Raw genomic sequence first — 19,012 nt, forward strand, 5'->3', positions numbered from 1 at the left:
TGCTTTGCTGAACACGGGAAATAGAGGGAGGTCTCTGAGCCCCGGTCAAACTAAATTAAAATCTAAAGACATCACGTTTAAACGAGGGAAGGTAGAAAGAGGAGGAGGAGGAGGAGGAAGGTGCGCTAGTATTAGTGGTGGTACTCCAGTGTTGGTGTCTAATACAGGAGCGGAGAGGTCAAAGTTCAACCCTCCCTAGCAAGGGGGGCTACACTGGATATGGACAGGGGCTAAACCAGAGAGGGCGAGGAGGGAACTGGATACTACCATACGTTGCAACTGCTCTGTAGTCAAGACAGCGTGAGTGCATGAGAGAGAGAGAGGGACACATACGCACAGTTAATGATTTCACTCTTCACCCGCCGCCATTTTGTTTACAGGCTTTGTCTTTTTTTTAAAGTCGGACCGAAATCAGCAATCACATTGAAGTTTTCATGTCTAAACACATCGAAGACGGCATAACAAAAAAAAATTCAGCAACAATTTTGCTAATATTGTTTTTTTAAATACTTCTATCCACAATTGTATACAGAAACGCGAGGGCGTGGCCTAACCCTCATCAATATTCATGAGCTGACCTTTGAGTGACAAGTGCAAGGCAAAGATGGGCAGAAAAGGTGGGTGGGGTTTCACACGACGATTTGATCCGATTGGCTGCGTGTAAATGCGTGTCTGATGACGTCATCGAATATCAGCAGGGGGGGGGGATCTGCTGAGAGAAGCTGAAGGAAGGGGAGCTCTTAAAAACAGAATAATGGGGGGGGGGGACCCTGATTTCTACTGCTTATGCGTGACAGTTAGAGAAATACGTTAGAAAATAGAATTTCAATATCAGCCCGACTTTAAAAAAATAAACACAGAGATAATACATCTTTTATAGCATCCCCGGTATATTATCCCTGCTAAGATTTTCAACACTGACATAATTACTTCTACACTTTGACAAGTTTTGCTCGGCTCGCCCAGGTCACGGAAGGAGCTGGAAGGAAACAGGGTACGGAATAAATCCCAACTCGGTAGTCCGACCAGCTGTGCTGCTGGGGTACGAACCGAACACTGCTGTTCCTGCGATGGTGCATGGTGGGCGTGGGCTGCTGGGAGGCTGCCGAAGCACTCATGAAGACGGTCTCCGGGTTCAGGTCCACCTCCGTGGGGCTCACCATGATCTTCGCCGCCGACAGCAACGCCGTTTTCCCTTTGTTGTAGTTCTCCAGCACCTATCGCACAAACACACACACACACACACCCAGGAGAGAGACCAACACAGTCACACAGTCACTGGCTGCGTAGCAAAGCTGACTGACAGGTGCCTTAACTGCTCCAGACAGGAAGTGACCACCACAGAGAAAGACAGGAGGCCATCTGGGGAGATCCAGAAGGACCGGGTGGAGTCATGTAGGGAGAGGGAAGGCAACCACATAACTGTAAAACAGACGGTTGTTAGCCTTACGCTGAGTCGAAACAACAACAACACAAAACAAAAATGGCGCTCACCCAGTTCCTGAAGACTATCGTTCTTGATTCGGGGCACAGAACCAATAGAGCACAACACACAGATGAAGACGGGCACATGGACATGACCTGTTTCTAGATCACAACAGCCACTTGCATCTCCAGGCACCGGCCTTACTTTACCATTTTACATGGCATGAGCCTATAAAAGCCCCCCCCCCCTCTTTTTCTCCCCATTGTATCCGGCCAATCAGCCCACTCTTCCGAGCCGTCCCGGTCGCCGCTCCACCCCCCTCTGGCGATCCGGGGAGGGCTGCAGACTACCACATGCCTCCACCCATACATGTGGAGTCGCCAGCCGCTTCTTTTCCCCTGACAGTGAGGAGTTTCACCAGGGGGACGTAGCGGGTGGGAGGATCACGCTATTCCCCCTCCCCGAACAGGCGCCCCGACCGACCAGAGGAGGCGCTAGTGCAGCGACCAGGACACACACCCGCATCCGGCTCCCCGCCCCGCAGACACGGCCCGCTGTGTCTGTCGGGATTCCCGACCAAGCCGGAGGCGACACGGGGATTCGAACCGGCGATTCCCGTGTTGGGAGGCAACGGAATAGACCGCCACGCCGCCCGGACGCCCCCGACACACACACACACACAAGGAGGAGAATGGCCGGGAACGTGGCGTCCGTCTGCATGTGTCGAGGGGGACGGGTGGGGGAGGAGAGGCGAGGCGTGCTGCACACGACAGCTCACACTCGCTATGAGGAACATCAAACACACAACGGACTCACGGAGGCTCGCACGGGGAGGCCGCGAGTCACACAACACTACGTGACGTGGACAAACAGGCGGAGGACCCTCACGGCAAAGCACAGCAACACACTTTACCAAACACGTAGTACGTCTTTATCTTTAATGTGCTAAAAGACAGGATGGAATAAATACAAATGTAACAGCATGAAGAAAGGAAAACACACAAAAACAAACACGTTATGACAATGGAAGACAACAAAACAGCTCCCCAAACAGCAAATATCAAGTATTAAAAAAAATGTTTGGTTTTTTTAAAAATTGAATATGGGCACAAAACATAAAATGATGGCAGTGGATGAACACGGCTGTTGCGGGGCTCATGGAGAACATGGAGAACAGGGAGAACACGGAGAACACGGAGAACACGGAGAACACGGAGAACACGGAGAACACGGAGCACCGAGACTCCGGAGGAAGTCGGAAAAGGGTGAGCGAAGATGTGAGAACGCCGGATGCAGCGACAAACCAGGCCACCGACAACACCAAGCCCGTCACCAGCGGCGCCAGCATGCGACCACATGTTCCGCCCCCCCCCCCCCCCCCCAAAAAAAAATGAAAGACCCACCCCAACAAGTGCAAGACCCACCCCAACCTCCAGACTCCGGGGGAGAGAGAGCGAGCGAGAGAGGACAGGCGGAGTTCGGGAGGACTCCGTCTGTTCTTCCTCGCAGATGTAAGTGCAGCACAAAGCTCTGCAGTCGCCTGGATTTCCTCAGCGAGTCCTCACGGGGTTTTTTAACACCCCCTCCCCCCTCCCCCCCCTGACAGGAAGCTGGCCGGGTAAGGACCGAACTGTAAAGCCTCTCTACAATCGACTGAATTTTGCTCACCCCTGTGATTAAACTTGTGATCTTCGTTTTATCATTGCCCCCCCCCCACCTCACCTCCTTTTTCTCCCCAGATGTAGCCAGCAAATTACCCCACTCTTCCGAGCCGTCCCGGTCTCTGCTCCTCCCCCCTCTGCCGATCCGGGGAGGGCTGCAGACTACCACATGCCTCCTCCCGTACATGTGGAGTCGCCAGCCGCTTCTTTTCACCTGACAGTGAGGAGTTTCACCGGGGGGGGGACGTAGCGCGTGGGAGGATCACGCTATTCCCCCCCAGTTCCCCCTCCCCCCTGAACAGCTACCCTGACCGACCAGAGGAGGCGCTAGTGCAGCGACCAGGACACATACCCACATCCGGCTTCCCACCCCGCAGACACGGCCAACCGTGTCTGTAGGAACGCCCGACCAAGCCGGAGGTAACACGGGGATTCGAACCAACGATCCCCGTGTTGGTTCACAGCGGAATAGACCGCCACGCCACCCGGACGCCCCTGTCATTCCAACTCTTTGACCACCTTGGTTCTCCCACGTCCTGACAGACCTACAGCGATGCTGAGTGTGTCAGAAATGCTGCGTCTGACCTCCCACCCATGTATCATGATGCACACAGCTTCCTGTGTCGATGCCATGTAGCTTAATACCTGCCGGTCCCTCAAAACAAGCTTCTTTTAGTCGGACCATCCTGTAAGACTGGCACATCTAAAGTCATTAAACAGAAAAGAAGACTTGCTTGTCTTCCAGACCCCTAAAGAAAACACTGTTCACGGCAACAAGCTAAACAGACTCATTTTATATTTATATTTCCCCCCGCTTAATAGCCGTTCTTCTAGTAAGTAAGTACAGAAGTGTAACAATTTAAGCAGCTTATGACAATATGCGTTTTCAAAAGGAGGGAAGGGAGAAGACACATCCTCAGAAGTAAAGCCGTCTCGAGCTTCAGACGATCACAACCCTGGGAGAAGCCGGCCAAGGACGGAAAGAGAGGGGTTCAAATTAAATAAACAGTTTACCCTGAAAACCTTGTTAGGTGGAAAAAGTAAAAATCAGCTGGGTCCACTTAAAGGGCAGTAGCACGCGCCGGCGGCTGTGTTTGACCTTAATGTCTTCAGCTGAGCAGGAGGAGGCCGGAAAACTGCCCACTTCAACAAAGAAGATCCCTGCACAGCTCTATGGTAACATCATATTCAACTGAAGACGATAGGACCCCCCCCCCCCTTTTTCGTCCCCGGTGTTATCCGGCCAATTACCCCACTCTTCCGAGCTGTCCCGGTCTCTGCTCCACCCCCTCTGCCGATCCGGGGAGGGCTGCAGACTACCACATGCCTCCTCCGATACATGGGGAGTCACCAGCCGCTTCTTTTCACCTGACGGTGAGGAGTTTCACCAGGGGGACATAGCACATAGGAGGATCACGCTATTCCCCCCAAGTTCCCCTTCCCCCCTGAACAGGCACCTCGACCAGCCAGAGGAGGCGTTAGTGCAGTGACCAGGACACATAGGACACCCAACCGACCAAGCCGGAGGTAACACAGGGATTCAAACCGGCAATCCCCGTGTCGGTAGGCAACGGAAGAGACCGCTACCCTACCTGAAACCCTTGTTAAGTGTCCATTTTTGACGGCGAGGAGAATTCCTGTCTTTAGTGAGGAAAAAGAGAGCAGGGGCCTCGTGTATCAATCGTTACTGTGGGCAAATGTGTTCTGACACACCCGTGGGATTTTTTAGCCCTGAACTTTGTCTCAGAGACCAGTGTAGAACCTGGGTAACCCCCGAATTTAGACACCAACTGGCTAAGACTGATGTGTTTGCAGGCCTGGGTGATTGCTCGTTGCAAGGGGTAGACAACAGATGTTAGGAGGCAGGAATTACAAATAACCATCATGCTTTGCTGATGTCTGTCAGACAAACTCGAGGGCTAAAAAATTCCATGGGTGTGTACGCATGAATTCGCCCATAGTAACGACTGATAAACGAGGTCCCTGGCGTCTAGTGGTGAGACAGTGTGGGCTGTAGTAAGGGTGTTGGTTGGCTTTTAGGATTACAAATAAGGACAAAATGGGAGTGCTAGATGACGGCGTGGGCCACAAGGACAGACATGGCTGTTGACGCCACAAGGCATTACAGAAACAGCAGGCTCAGGCCACCAGCAAAACAGTCATCAAGTCAAAGATTCTAGCGAACTGTTCACCACCATCGAGCTCTGGGTTAGTTCAGTGTCGGTGGGTTTGTATGTGTGTGCATGCATGCATCCCTCGGTGAAGCATGTGTGGGAATGTCGGAATCCCGTTCGGCTGAGACGGCTCCTGATTGAGAAATAGGAGGTGTAATATAAATTGCCGAGATGGGCCGAGTTTCGCTGAGAGACGGAATCGATGTCGGAGAGGAGAGGAGGTTAAGGTGCAGCAGGAGCCTGAGCATCTGAGGAAAGAGGGGAAGACGCCAAAGCAGTTAGCGGAAGAGAGGGAGTCGCTGAGAGCGGGGGCGTGCAAGGCGGGTCTTTGTGCTCAGGCGAGGGGGTTTCAGGTGGGAGAGGGCTGTAGGGTAACTGGGCCGGGGAGGTTATAGGCCCAGTGGTTATGCAGGCCGGCTGATAGACTTCGGTCTCCTCTGGTGCCGAGTCTGCCTGCTCAGACAAGGGACAAAATGGGTCCAGCACCTGCAGAGACACCAGAGGTATCAAACAAATGGCCCGGAGGTACAAACACAAAATGCACAAACACACAATTACTCATTCATTGCAAAATGATTCATTCGACACCAACGTAACAGCACGGCATGAATACACAAAGGCTACACAAACACAAAGGCACAGAGAAAGGCAAATCTACAACTTTAACCAGTGCGGTACGACCCTGAAACGTGAACACAGCTCATTACACGCCAGCCCACATGCTCCCCTGCTTTATCGGAGTAGATTTCACACACTCAAGAGACCAGAAACGCCCATAAAGGCCACAAGGAATAAGCCATCCTCACACCTCGCCACTGGAGCAAAGTAAGGAAAGGAAAGGAAAGGTGGTTAATTGTGAATCATGTGACGGACTAACGCCGGGCCTCGTCCACAACTGGTCCATAAAAGCAGATTAAATCATCTTCACAGAGTGCTACTTATTTGACTGACCATGAAAATAATATTTGAACTTAAGAATCCACATAGGTTTCTCCTATGACCGAAGAACATTCCGGCTCACATTATTTGGCCTGGTAACGTGAAAACGCACAAATGACAACGAGATTTATATGTGAAAAGACCACAGTAGTTTGTTTTTTGTTTGGATTTCCTCCCCCCCTTTTCTCCCCAATTGTACCCGGCCAATTACCCCACTCGCTGCTCCACCCCCTCTGCCGATCCGGGGAGGGCTGTAGACTACCACCTGCTTCCTCTGGTACATGTGGAGTCACCAGCCGCTTCTTTTCACCTGACAGTGAGGAGTTTCACCAGGGGGGGAATGGGAAGTGCGTGGGAGGATCACGCTATTCCCCCAGTTCCCCCTCCCTCCCGAACAGGCGCCCCGACCGACCGGAGTAGGCGCTAGTGCAGCAGCCAGGACACATACCCACATCCGGCTTCCCACCCGCAGACACGGCCAATTGTGTCTGTAGGGACGCCCGACCAAGCCGGAGGTTAAACACAGGGATTCGAACTGGCGACCCCAGTGTTGGTAGGCAACGGAATAGAGCGCTACGCTACCCGGACGCCCCCAAGACCACAGCAGTTTTTTCACAAAACTGAGCGATTCCGAGCTGTTTGCCAGTTTCTTAGCTTCGGGGCCAGACTGTTTTCGCTCTACCATATTGTCTGAAGTTGTCATGCGTCACAGGTGTAGCGTGCGTGAGTTCTTGAATAGCGGCGTTTCCCTTTATGAACCAAAGTGATAAAACCATTAAAGAAAGTAACTGTCAGTGAGCTGGACAGTTAGATGACACAATCACATGTGATGTAATCAGAACAACCCAGACACGTCCATTCATGCAGCAGCAGGACCCGCAACCATTTCACCGATGCCTTCGGTGAGTCAGCCCTGCAGAAGTGGAAAACCCCGGTCAACGAGCACAAACACAGACATTCACAGACCTTGTTTAGGCCCTCCATCACCATGTGAGGCATGTGTTCATTAAGCATGGCAGGCGATATGATGACCTCATCAAAGGCCTTGTTGTCCCCCCATAGAGCTGAGTAGGTGGGCTCCTCCTGGCTACAACTAGACAGACAGAGAAAGAGAGAGAGAGAGAGAAAAAGGATCTGTAATGAAATTACTTTAGTCAAGATAATGACATGCTATGATACAACACTGATTCGGGAACCACCTGACATGATGTTGAGATGCATGATCAATAATCCATCCATCCATCCATTATCTGAACTGCTTATCCTGCTTCCAGGGTCGCAGGGATGCTGGAGCCTATTCCAGTAGTCATTGGGCGGCAGGCAGGGAGACACCCTGGACATACCTAGGGACAATTTAGTATGGCCGATTCACCTGACCTACATGTCTTTGGACTGTGGGAGGAAACCGGAGCACCCGGAGGAAACTCACGTAGACACGGGGAGAACATGCAAACTCCACACAGAGGACGACCTGGGACAACCCCCCCAAGGTTGGACTACCCTGGGGCTCAAAGCCAGCACCTTCTTGCTGTGATGTGACCACGCTAACCAATAATCCAGGTAACAAAATAAAAGAAGGTTGAATCAGTTCACCTGGATACACCATTCATTGACAGAAACGTTTCATCATTCAACTAAGCGACATCTTCAGTCTCAACTGACTCCAGGTATCCCCACCCGTATAAACAATACAGTACAATACAGCACCTAACAACTGAAACCATCAACCAGTTTCATATGCTAATATGGGTGTGACCACTAACTAGCATTTCAAAGGCCATGTGTACTATTCACAGGGAACATTGCAGTCACAGCACTGTAAGATTCATCTTACTGTATTGTTCATAGGGTGGGGCTGCCTGCAGTCAGTTGAGACTGAGGAGGTCACTTAGCTGAGTGATGAAACGTATCTGTCAATGAACGTTGTGTCCAGATGAACCGATTCAACTTTCTGTGACCATTTAATCTATTTAATCGAATAAATTTTGAAATAAATGGGACAAAAGTTCAGCATCAGATTCACTGGTCAACACAATTTTTCTTGCGTGGGGTTTTTCAACGGATTCTAGCTAACTTTTGGGTGCTGAATCCAAATCTGGCATTAGCTTTTGCCTATCACATCAGGTTTTTGAACTATGAAAAATCATTATTTTTGAGAAAACAGCAATTTTACACTAGAAGTTAAAAAAACACTGTTGCATTAGAAGATCGATAGATGCAAAAATGATCACAATGAATAAATAAACACTCAGCCTAGCATGAAATTACTTAGGAAATGAATAGGGGTAATTTTTATCCCCACCAAGATTGCCAGACTAGATGGTCAACTTTTGTAAAATCCTGAATAAGGAGCATACAGATAGCACAAAGACTTGATGTGATAGAGCAAATCTGAGCTCAGATTTGGATTCAGCAGCCCAAAATTAGCCAAAAACAGTTTCCAAAGTCCATGCAAGAAAAAAAAACTATATTTTTGTAGACCAGTGTTATCAGACAAAATGTGTTTGTTTTATATCTGTATTTGCCGAAAAAAATAATTTCCATACATTGTCGCATGCATTGCTGACATGTAGGTCAGGTGACTCGGCTGTACTAAATTGTCCCTAGGTGTGAATGTGTCGGCCCTGTGATGGCCTGGCGGCCCGTCCAGGGTGTCTCCCCACCTGCTGCCCAATGACTGCTGGGATAGGCTCCAGCATCCCGCAACCCCGACTGGGATAAGCGGCTTGGATAACGGATTGATGGATGGAGGCTCGCTCCACTCCTAAGTATGAACCAAGGGTGCAAAACGTGTCCTGCTACTCACCATGACTCTGGGGGATGGTTATGCACCACGTGGATGATCCTGCCAGGCGGGTAGAGAGGCGTGGAGGCTGACAGTGCAATGCTGAGGTCACTGGGGTGGAGCCACAGGCGGGTACTGGGGGGAGCTGCCGGTTGTGACTGGGAACCGTCTTCCTGCTCTAGCGGAAGCTCTGACTTTGGGATGCACTTGGTGCCCCCCGCAATGATCCTCCACTGCCACAGAGACAAAAAGATGGAAACTGGACTAGACGACACCATGACCCAAGTCTATTTGCTGGTATTTTTGTTTTTTAGCAGCTTCAGTTTTCATCAAAGCGTAAACGTTAACCGATTTCCAATGACACATTAATTTACATACGTAACAATCTACAGTACAACACAACGCACACAGCAGATACTGAGTCTCAGAGGACCAGTCGGTAGCTGTTATCATTGGTGATATCAATCTGCTATATAAATGTAATCCATCATCATCATCACTCTTTTTAATGCTGAGTTTCGGAGTCACCTTCGGCTTGTTGCTTTTCTGCAACACTTCCAGCAGATGGCGTCGAAAACCCTCCAGCTGCGAGAGGCCAATTCTGCGGGGAAACAACAGGGGGAACAGGGGGACTCGGCGTGGGTCATAAATAAAAGAAGAAGAACAGCAGCAACATTACGAACAGAGAGAAGTGGAGGAGGTAACACTGGAGAAGTACCTTGGGACCAGGTCTTTCCCCAAGACCACAGAGGTGACAAACTCTTTGGAGTACTCCATGGCATCCTCACTGTGGGAGACGGTGGAGAAAGTGACGTCATGTGAAGAAGAAAAAGTGGGACGGCGATGCGGCCGAACCGGGGGAACATAAACCCTGTGAAGGCCCTGTTTCTATAATAAAGGTGTGGGCATTTCCATCTTAACACCGCCAAAAGGACATTTGGTGATGGACGCTGCCGCCTACAACGATGCCTGTATTGTGTGTGTTCTGATAGGAGAAACTGTGAAAATGAAAGAGATGAGTAGACTCTCAAAGAACCCACATATGAAGTAAAATTATAATATCCATCCATCCATTATCCCAACCACTTATCCTACAGAGGGTCGTGGGGATGCTGGAGCCTATCCCAGCAGTCACTGGGCGGCAGGCGGGGAGACCCCCTGGACAGGCCGCCAGACCATCACAGGGCCGACACACATTCACACCTACGGACAATTTAGTATGGCCGATTCACCTGACCTACATGTCTTTGGACTGCGGGAGGAAACCGGAGCACCCGGGAGAAAACCCACGCAAACACGGGGAGAACATGCAAACTCCACACAGAGGAGGACCCGGGACAACCGACCCCCCCCCCCCCAAGGTTGGACTACCCCAGGGCTCGAACCCAGAACCTTCTAGCTGTGAGGCGGCCGCGCTAACCACTGCGCCACCGTGCCGCCAAAACTACAATCCACACTTGTGATATGCACTCAGGTCAAAACTACTTGTGGAGGAGGCGCAAGAACGAAAGAGAGCCAAGTATGCAGACCTCGTCGCTGAGAGTCGGCGGAATGAATAAAAAGTTTTTCTTTTAAATCTTGTCTGGTTACATTATACATTTATACTTACATTACACTTATTACATTACAGATTACTTATTACATTACATACATTATACTTAACATTCCTGACAGAATGCCTGGTAGCAACGACAAGCAGTAGTAGCGCAGCATCAGCACCACCGACAACAGATAACCTCATCATGAAAACACCAGGGGCGCAATAGAGCACGGCCTGCTTTCTTATTACAGATTCTCCTCTGGTGTGATCTGGATGGAGCAGCTTGACGCTCCATGCTGCAGCACACAGGGACAGCACCAGGAGAGCTGTCTGCCCCTGGCAGTAGCGATCAGTGTCTTCAGACTCTCAACCGCTGGTATAAAACGGAGCCCCTTCCTGGGCGTACACCATCAGAGCCCTCAGATGTCTTGTAAATCGTACGGCGTGAAGGTAAATGAATGAGAAATGCCCTCCAGAGGACCGATTCACCCGCTCTCGTCGGGCCCTGGAAGCAGATTTCTTTAATATTTGTTTTTTTTTGGGGGGGTTTATTTTTCCCCCCACTTTTTTCTCTCCCCAATTGTACTCGGCCAATTACCCCACTCTTCCGAGCCATCTCGGTCGCTGCTCCAGCCCCTCTGCCGATCCTGGGAGGGCTGCAGACTACCACACGTCTCCCCCGATACACGAGGAGTCGCCAGCCGCTTCTTTTCCCCTGACAGTGAGGAGTTTAGCCGGGGGGACGTAGTGCACGGGAGGGTCACGCTATACCCCCCAGCCCCCCCTCTCCGAACAGGCGCCCCGACCGACCAGAGGAAGCACTAGTGCAGCGACCAGGACACATACCCACGTCCGGCTTCCTACCCGCAGACACGGCCAATTGTGTCTGTAGGGACGCCCGACCAAGCCGGAGGTAACGCGGGGATTCGATCCGGCGATCCCCGTGTTGGTAGGCAACGGAAGAGACCACCACGCCACCCGGACGCCAATATTTGTTACTTCTGAAATACACATACGCAAACATGCACGCACTCACCTAAGAAGGCCACCAGGTGGAGAATAGGAGTAGCATTGCAGCGTAGGGTACTGAGGTCTGAGCAGGAAAGAGAGGATAGCAGCAGTGCCCGCGCCGAGAGAATGGCCGACTATCACCAGCCCGTAATGCATGGTGCCTTTGCCCTGGGACAGCAGGGAGGAGAGACACTTCACTCAAACCTTTACGCATCACGGAGAAGCAAGTTATTCAGCACTACAACGACCGGGATTTCACTCCTACCCAAAATGACAGCCGCCCCCCCCATCCCTTTTTCTCCCCAATTGTACCTGGCCAATTATCAATTACCCCACTCTTTCGAGCCGTCCAGGTCGCTGCTCCACCCCCTCTGCTGATCCGGGGAGGGCTGCAGACTGCAGACTACCACATGCCTCCTTCCATACATGTGGAGTCACCAGCTGCTTCTTTTCACCTGACAGTGAGGAGTTTCACCAGGGGGGCATAGCGCATGGGAGGATAACGCTATCCCCCCCAGTTCCCCCTCCCCCCTCTCCGAACAGGCGCCCCGACCGACCAGAGGAGGCGCTAGTGCAGTGACCAGGACACATACGACTTCCCTCCCGCAGACACGGCCAACTGTGTCTGTAGGGACGCCCGACCAAGCCGGAGGTAACACGGGGATTCGAACCAACGGTCCCCGTGTTGGTAGGCAACGGAATAGACCGCTACTCTCCCCGGACGCCCGATGGCCAGTTTTTAAACTCTACATTCTGTCAAGATAAACACCCAATTGAGATATTGATGCACTTCATATGTTAGTATGTCTGTTAGGAAACTAACTGACACCAAAATTAACATTTTAACAACTATAATACTATTTTTAAACAATTTCAGAGAGACATGGTCGAACTTGAAAAAGTGAAAATATGACCTGAAAAACACAACGGAAAACACATATTGCTAATCTAACAAACGCAACAAGGCCTATAAAACGTGAAATGTAAAAAAAAGAACTGAAAATAACCACAGAAACAGTCCCGCTACTACTACTACTAGAGTGACCACGGGCGGTCAAAATGACGGCCGGTTTTTAAACTCTATATTCTGTCAAGTTAAATACCTAACTGAGATATTAATGCATTGCATATGTTAGTATGTCTGTTAGGAAACTAACTGACACCAAAATTAACATTTTAACAACTATAATACTATTTTTAAACAATTTCAGAGAGACATGGTCGAACTTGAAAAAGTGAAAATATGACCTGAAAAACACAACGGAAAACACATATTGCTAATCTAACAAACGCAACAAGGCCTATAAAACGTGAAATGTAAAAAAAAGAACTGAAAATAACCACAAAAACAGTCCCGCTACTACTACTACTAGAGTGACCACGGGCGGTCAAAATGACGGCCGGTTTTTAAACTCTATATTCTGTCAAGATAAATACCCAACTGAGATATTAATGCATTACATATGTTAGTATGTCTGTTAGGAAACTAACTGACACCAAAATTAACATTTTAACAACTATAATACTATTTTTCAACAATTTAACATGGCTGCTGTCCAACGCCTGTAAATACCGCAACGCCTCGGTGGTAGTCATGGTGCGTCTGTAACGGCGTCTGTAACCGGACATGTTGGACATCATCAAAAATCAAATTCAGACTATTTCTCTCCGATGGAGGACGCTAGTGTGTTTCTAGGACAGAGAAATGAACCTCATGAAGGAAAAGACGCGACCAGCACACGTCAGAAATACCGACATGACGCACACGATCACGCGCAAATTACGAGCCATCTTTTTTTTCCTCCCAATTTAGTGGCCAATTGCATCTGTCCGGCCAGCAGTCTCCAAGGAGACGCCTCGCCACTTTCGTGACAAGGCGACTCCAGGCCGAACCACTGCTTTTCCCCCCACACACACAGAGACGCATTCATGTGACGAACACAAGCCGACTCCGCCCCCCTCCTGAAGACAGCGTTGCCAATTATCGCTGCTTCATCGAGCCCGGCCGTAGTCGGATCTGACGAGACCGGGGGGCGTGAACCCCGGTCCCCGGTGGGCAACAGCACGAGCCACCTTTTTGGTCCTGGGTACGACGTTAAACTGCAACCGTCGGGTCGTCGGCGACTAAACCGGCACCCCCGCTTCAACCCCCGGGTTGTTGTGAGGAGGGCGTGTGGACACCCAGCAGGACTAAAAACAAAACCTGTCAAAGGGCGGATGAGTTCCTCTGTGAGCCAACGGCCACCCACACCTGGAGAGGAGATAAGGACCACCAGGTACTCCCCCTACTGACACACAATGATGACTCAACCAAACTCAGTCACCAGAAATGGTGGAAGAGACTAGTTGAGGCATCAGCTATGCCTCCTACGACCTCCGCAGGTTACAGAACTGATGACGATTTTTGACGTTTTAGGCAGATCTCATTATATCTTTTTTTGTGCAATTGATCTAAAACTAATTTTAATGCAAATACATGCAATTTTAGGGGCATTCGGGGAGCAGCGAGTCTGTTATCTTTCCCCCCCCCCCACAAAGTTATTAAACTTTGAAAATCCAAAACCGTCAGAATGACCGCCTTGGTTGTTCTAGTGTTCGAGCAAATCCTCATCGGCGCTCGGGTCCTCGTAATACTGCGTGACAGAACTGGACCGGAACGGCGCATTAGGGCGACCAGCCGTACTTCCACCGCTGTTGAGACAACAGCCGTACGTCGGCTAACAGCACCGATTCCCGTACCAAGTCTCTCCCGAAGGCTTGCGACAAGATCATTTCCTGCTCCAGTTTCTTCTTAATGTACTCTGCTGAGTAAACCATCCCCTGAGAGCGGGCAGAAAGAGGGAGGGATGAGGAGTGGAGGGGAGGAGATGGGGGGGGGGGGAGAGAGAAAGACGGAGAAATAACGACAGCCACATTAACGACTTTAAGATCCTCTTGAATTATTCAACCTCTGACTTTTGTGAAATCATCGTCGAGGTTTCGGGGCGTCGTGATTATACGGTGGAGGGAGAGCGGTGGCTCTCAAGTGAACTCTGACCTTGTGGCCCAGCCAGTTCCCATGCTGCTCCTCTACGGGCAGACGCTCGGAGTCCCCCGTCAGGTCGGTCAGGGCATCCTGACACAGAAGGACGGGTTAAACACGCCACACAAAAAAAAACACAGCACGAACAAAGGGTTAACGAACAGAGGACGAAGGGAAAGCGGGGACACGGACCAAGAGGGAAACCGGTTTTCCAGCGTGCGTGGTTTATGTGGACATTTTTAAAGTAGGTCACGGTGTCGTAAAGCGCCCGAGGTGAACAAACGGGGCTGTTGTTCGGCACGCTGAGGTAATTTTAGGGGCAGGGACAGCTGGATCTCACCTTGGGCGACAGGGTTCCCCTGATGCTGATGACGACCTTCTTTTTCCCATGGTCCACCGCCACAAAAAACGGCGTCTCGTAAACCTTTACGGAAGACACACAAAGGTGAGATTGGGGGAGCAACGGGGGGGGGGGGGGGCATCTCAAGTGGAGGGAAACGGGCGAGTCTCCCGTCCATCCTGACAGACAGAGCTGCTGAAAAGGGACTCGGGTCAAACGCTCCGCGGTCACTGCAAGTGTCTGAGCGGTGTGTTTTATGGGTGGAAACCGAGCTGGCTGTGCTCCCTGAGAAATGCTCTGTTATTCAGGTCTCAGAGGTTCGGCGGCATTAGTGCTGGGGGGCGCCACTGCGGAAATCCGACAACGACATAAAAACCAAAATAGCACATTTCACATATTACGTCACCGGGAAACCATTTTAACGTTCAATTATATGTTTTTATAGGCCATGTGATTTCACGTCAACCCGACTCCAACTAAAGCCACGTCTGAGATCGCGAGCAGGCGTCACGGGTGGCAACGGACCCGAACCACTTCCAAAATACAAGTGAAATGCATTATCTCTCTCCGTCCGGTCCGAGTGACCTCTGACCGCTCTGTCGGCCGACGGCTGGATTACTCACGGCGTCGTGGCAGGATGTGTAGACAATGTGAACCTGCTTGAGGTCCCGATCCAGGAAGTGCCTGCGGATGGCAAGGACATTACAGCCGCAACAGTTGTCCTCCTCCACCGTGACGGTCTGGGACAGGCGAGAGCCCGACACCGACGTGCAGCTGGAGGGAAAAAGAGAGGAAAAGACACGCCGCTCAGGACACCAGTAAAAGACACAGGTAACGGGCGAAAAGGGCCAAACAAGCAAACCACGACACAAACGATTACACAGGCCGGGTTTACGCGGATCAGTCGTGTAGTCTGGCTCGGCCGTAACGCCGCCTATGGACATGAATACCTATTTACCAGCTCGGGGGAAGAGTTCAACACTCAGGTAACTTGTAAATGAACGTGCGGCTCACATGCACATGTGCTGTTTACATGAACGACGAGGAAAGCCTCGCTCTGAAAGTGCAATTAAGTTTCATCTAGACAGTTTACAACGATGTTAACCTCCATCCATCCATCCATCCATCATCCATCCATCCATCCATTATCCCAACCGCTTATCCTGCTCTCAGGGTCGTGGGGATGCTGGAGCCTGTCCCAGCAGTCATTGGGCGGCAGGCGGGGAGGCACCCTGGACAGGCCGGCAGGCCATCAGAGGGGCCCAACACACACACACACACACACACACACACACACACACACACACACACACACACACACACACACACATTCATTCCTAGGGACAATTTAGTACAGCCCATTCACCTGACCTACATGTCTTTGGACTGTGGGAGGAAACCCATGCAGACACGGGGAGAACATGCAAACTCCACGCAGAGGACGACCTGGGACGACCCCCACCCCCTAGGTTGGACTACCCCGAGGCTCGAACCCAGGACTCTCTTGCTGTGAAGCGACCACGCTAACCACTGCTTTACATTGTTTAAAATGTAAAGGCAAGCATGCTTTCTGTAGGTGAATTCTGAATTTGTAGCTTTTGTTGTTGAACAAGGGCAAGAAGGTCCTGGGTTCGAACCCTGGGGTAGTCCAACCTTGGGGGTCTTCCTCTGTGTGGCGTTTGCATGCTCTCCCCGTGTCTGCGTGGGTTTCCTCCCACAGTCCAAAGACACGTAGGTCAGGTGAAAGGGCCGTACTAAGTTGTCCCTAGGTGTGAATGTGTGTCGGCCCTGTAATGGCCAAGCAGCCTGTCCAGGGTGTCTCCCCGCCTGCCACCCAACGACTGCTGGGATAGGCTCCAGCATCCCGCGCCCCCGGTTGGGGTTTGGATAATGGATGGATGGATGAACAATTTACACAGGACCAAGCACCAGAACTGGGGCGGCAGAGCCTTCTCCATAGCAGCCCCCTCCCTGTGGAACCCCCTCCCCAAACCCATCAGAGACCGCAACCATCTGTCTGCCTCTATGTTCATCTTCACTTGTGCGAAGCACCTGAGCATTTTGAAAAGCGCTCTATGAATAAAATGTATTATTATTATGAATGATTAGGCCGACGGAAATTGAACAGAGCACCACAAGGCACGTGATGTAGACGGGAGTGTTTTACTCTACACCGCTTGCGTCAGTAAGTGGGCTCTGACTGGAGTGGCGCTGTCTCGGTGGATTACCACTTAGTCACCGCTGATGCATGGGAGATGCGAGCAGCGCTCCAGAGCTCAAGAGACACACAGGCCGGTGAATTAAAAAACAACGGTGTGTGTGTGTGGTGTGTGTGTGTTTGTGTGAGTTTGTGCAAGTGTGTTTGCGCTCACGGGCAGGAGCTAGCCAGGCGGCACAGCCCACAGGCGGGCTTCCTCATCAGGTACATGGGCCAGCCGTATGCAGCCAGGGCAAAAAGCATGTAATAACACACCTCTTTGTACATGGCCATCTCCGTCTGAAAGACACACACAAGAGCAAACAGTCAGTCGGCAAGTGACGAAGAGGAGCAACAGCGCGTAAAGTGTCTCATATCCCACTTGATGCACACGGGGGTTTCCTGTATAGAAAACTCAAAGGCGGCTGATCGGTTTCCACGCCGCCAGGACTGAATCAGACCGGTGTGGGCAACAACAAAACCTGTTTCTAAAGTAATGCATTCAGTGAGTCAGGATCATTTGTAGCTGCAACGCCGGCACTACTCCGGGGTGGTGCACCACTGTAATCAGCACAACACACCCCAGTGCCGTGATGCGCTGCAGCTATGTGGGTTCTGCATCCCAGCACCGCTGCTTTTTTCCCCACCTCTAACCATTTCCAAATGTTTTCCTTTCCAGCTCGGCCGTCCCGACGCTTTCCACCTTGCAGACATGGCTCGGAGGACACCTTCTCCGAAAGGAGCGTGCGAGGAGGCGGAGGGGCTGTTCCTGGTTTAGCTGTTGTCAGGTGAGGAGAGTCAGTGTACCAGACACCAGACCAGGTTGTTCCTGGTTTAGCTGATGGCAGGTGAGGAGAGTCAGTGTACCAGACACCAGACCAGGTTGTTCCTGGTTTAGCTGATGGCAGGTGAAGAGAGTCAGTGTACCAGACACCAGACCAGGCTGTTCCTGGTTCAGCTGATGGCAGGTGAGGAGAGTCAGTGTACCAGACACCAGACCAGGCTGTTCCTGGTTTAGCTGTTGTCAGGTGAGGAGAGTCAGTGTACCAGACACCAGACCAGGCTGTTCCTGGTTTAGCTGTTGTCAGGTGAGGAGAGTCAGTGTACCAGACACCAGACCAGGCTGTTCCTGGTTTAGCTGATGGCAGGTGAAGAGAGTCAGTGTACCAGACACCAGACCAGGCTGTTCCTGGTTTAGCTGATGGCAGGTGAGGAGAGTCAGTGTACCAGACACCAGACCAGGTTGTTCCTGGTTTAGCTGATGGCAGGTAAGGAGAGTCAGTGCACCAGACACCAGACCAGGCTGTTCCTGGTTTAGCTGTTGTCAGGTGAGGAGAGTCAGTGCACCAGACACCAGACCAGGCTGTTCCTGGTTTAGCTGATGGCAGGTGAAGAGAGTCAGTGTACCAGACACCAGACCAGGCTGTTCCTGGTTCAGCTGATGGCAGGTGAGGAGAGTCAGAGTACCAGACACCAGACCAGGCTGTTCCTGGTTTAGCTGATGGCAGGTGAGGAGAGTCAGTGCACCAGACACCAGACCAGGCTGTTCCTGGTTTAGCTGTTGTCAGGTGAGGAGAGTCAGAGTACCAGACACCAGACCAGGCTGTTCCTGGTTTAGCTGTTGTCAGGTGAGGAGAGTCAGAGTACCAGACACCAGACCAGGTTGTTCCTGGTTTAGCTGTTGTCAGGTGAGGAGAGTCAATGCACCAGACACCAGACCAGGCTGTTCCTGGTTTAGCTGATGGCAGGTGAGGAGAGTCAGTGTACCAGACACCAGACCAGGCTGTTCCTGGTTTAGCTGTTGTCAGGTGAGGAGAGTCAGTGTACCAGACTCCAGACCAGGCTGTTCCTGGTTCAGCTGATGGCAGGTGAGGAGAGTCAGTGTACCAGACACCAGACCAGGCTGTTGCTGGTTTA

General features: G+C 51.2%; 1 protein-coding gene across 2 annotated transcripts in view; it reads right to left on the reverse strand.

The window, feature by feature from the left end:
- Positions 1-19,012, reverse strand: part of dagla (diacylglycerol lipase, alpha) — a 69,886-nt gene that overhangs the window by 2,324 nt on the left and 48,550 nt on the right. Inside the window, exons 9-19 of one of the 2 annotated variants that reach the window (XM_056278413.1) lie at positions 17,271-17,395; positions 15,522-15,672; positions 14,899-14,982; positions 14,574-14,651; positions 14,276-14,356; positions 11,562-11,704; positions 9,704-9,772; positions 9,514-9,586; positions 9,007-9,218; positions 7,167-7,293; positions 1,051-1,217 (exon numbers count right to left, since the gene is read on the reverse strand). In XM_056278413.1, coding sequence (XP_056134388.1) covers positions 1,051-1,217; positions 7,167-7,293; positions 9,007-9,218; positions 9,514-9,586; positions 9,704-9,772; positions 11,562-11,704; positions 14,276-14,356; positions 14,574-14,651; positions 14,899-14,982; positions 15,522-15,672; positions 17,271-17,395 — 1,310 coding nt within the window. The remainder of the gene's footprint in view (positions 1-1,050; positions 1,218-7,166; positions 7,294-9,006; positions 9,219-9,513; positions 9,587-9,703; positions 9,773-11,561; positions 11,705-14,275; positions 14,357-14,573; positions 14,652-14,898; positions 14,983-15,521; positions 15,673-17,270; positions 17,396-19,012) is intronic. The other variant, XM_056278414.1, reaches the window with a different exon arrangement.

The sequence above is a fragment of the Lampris incognitus genome, chromosome 4, assembly GCF_029633865.1.
Source record: "Lampris incognitus isolate fLamInc1 chromosome 4, fLamInc1.hap2, whole genome shotgun sequence".
NCBI lineage: Eukaryota > Metazoa > Chordata > Actinopteri > Lampriformes > Lampridae > Lampris > Lampris incognitus.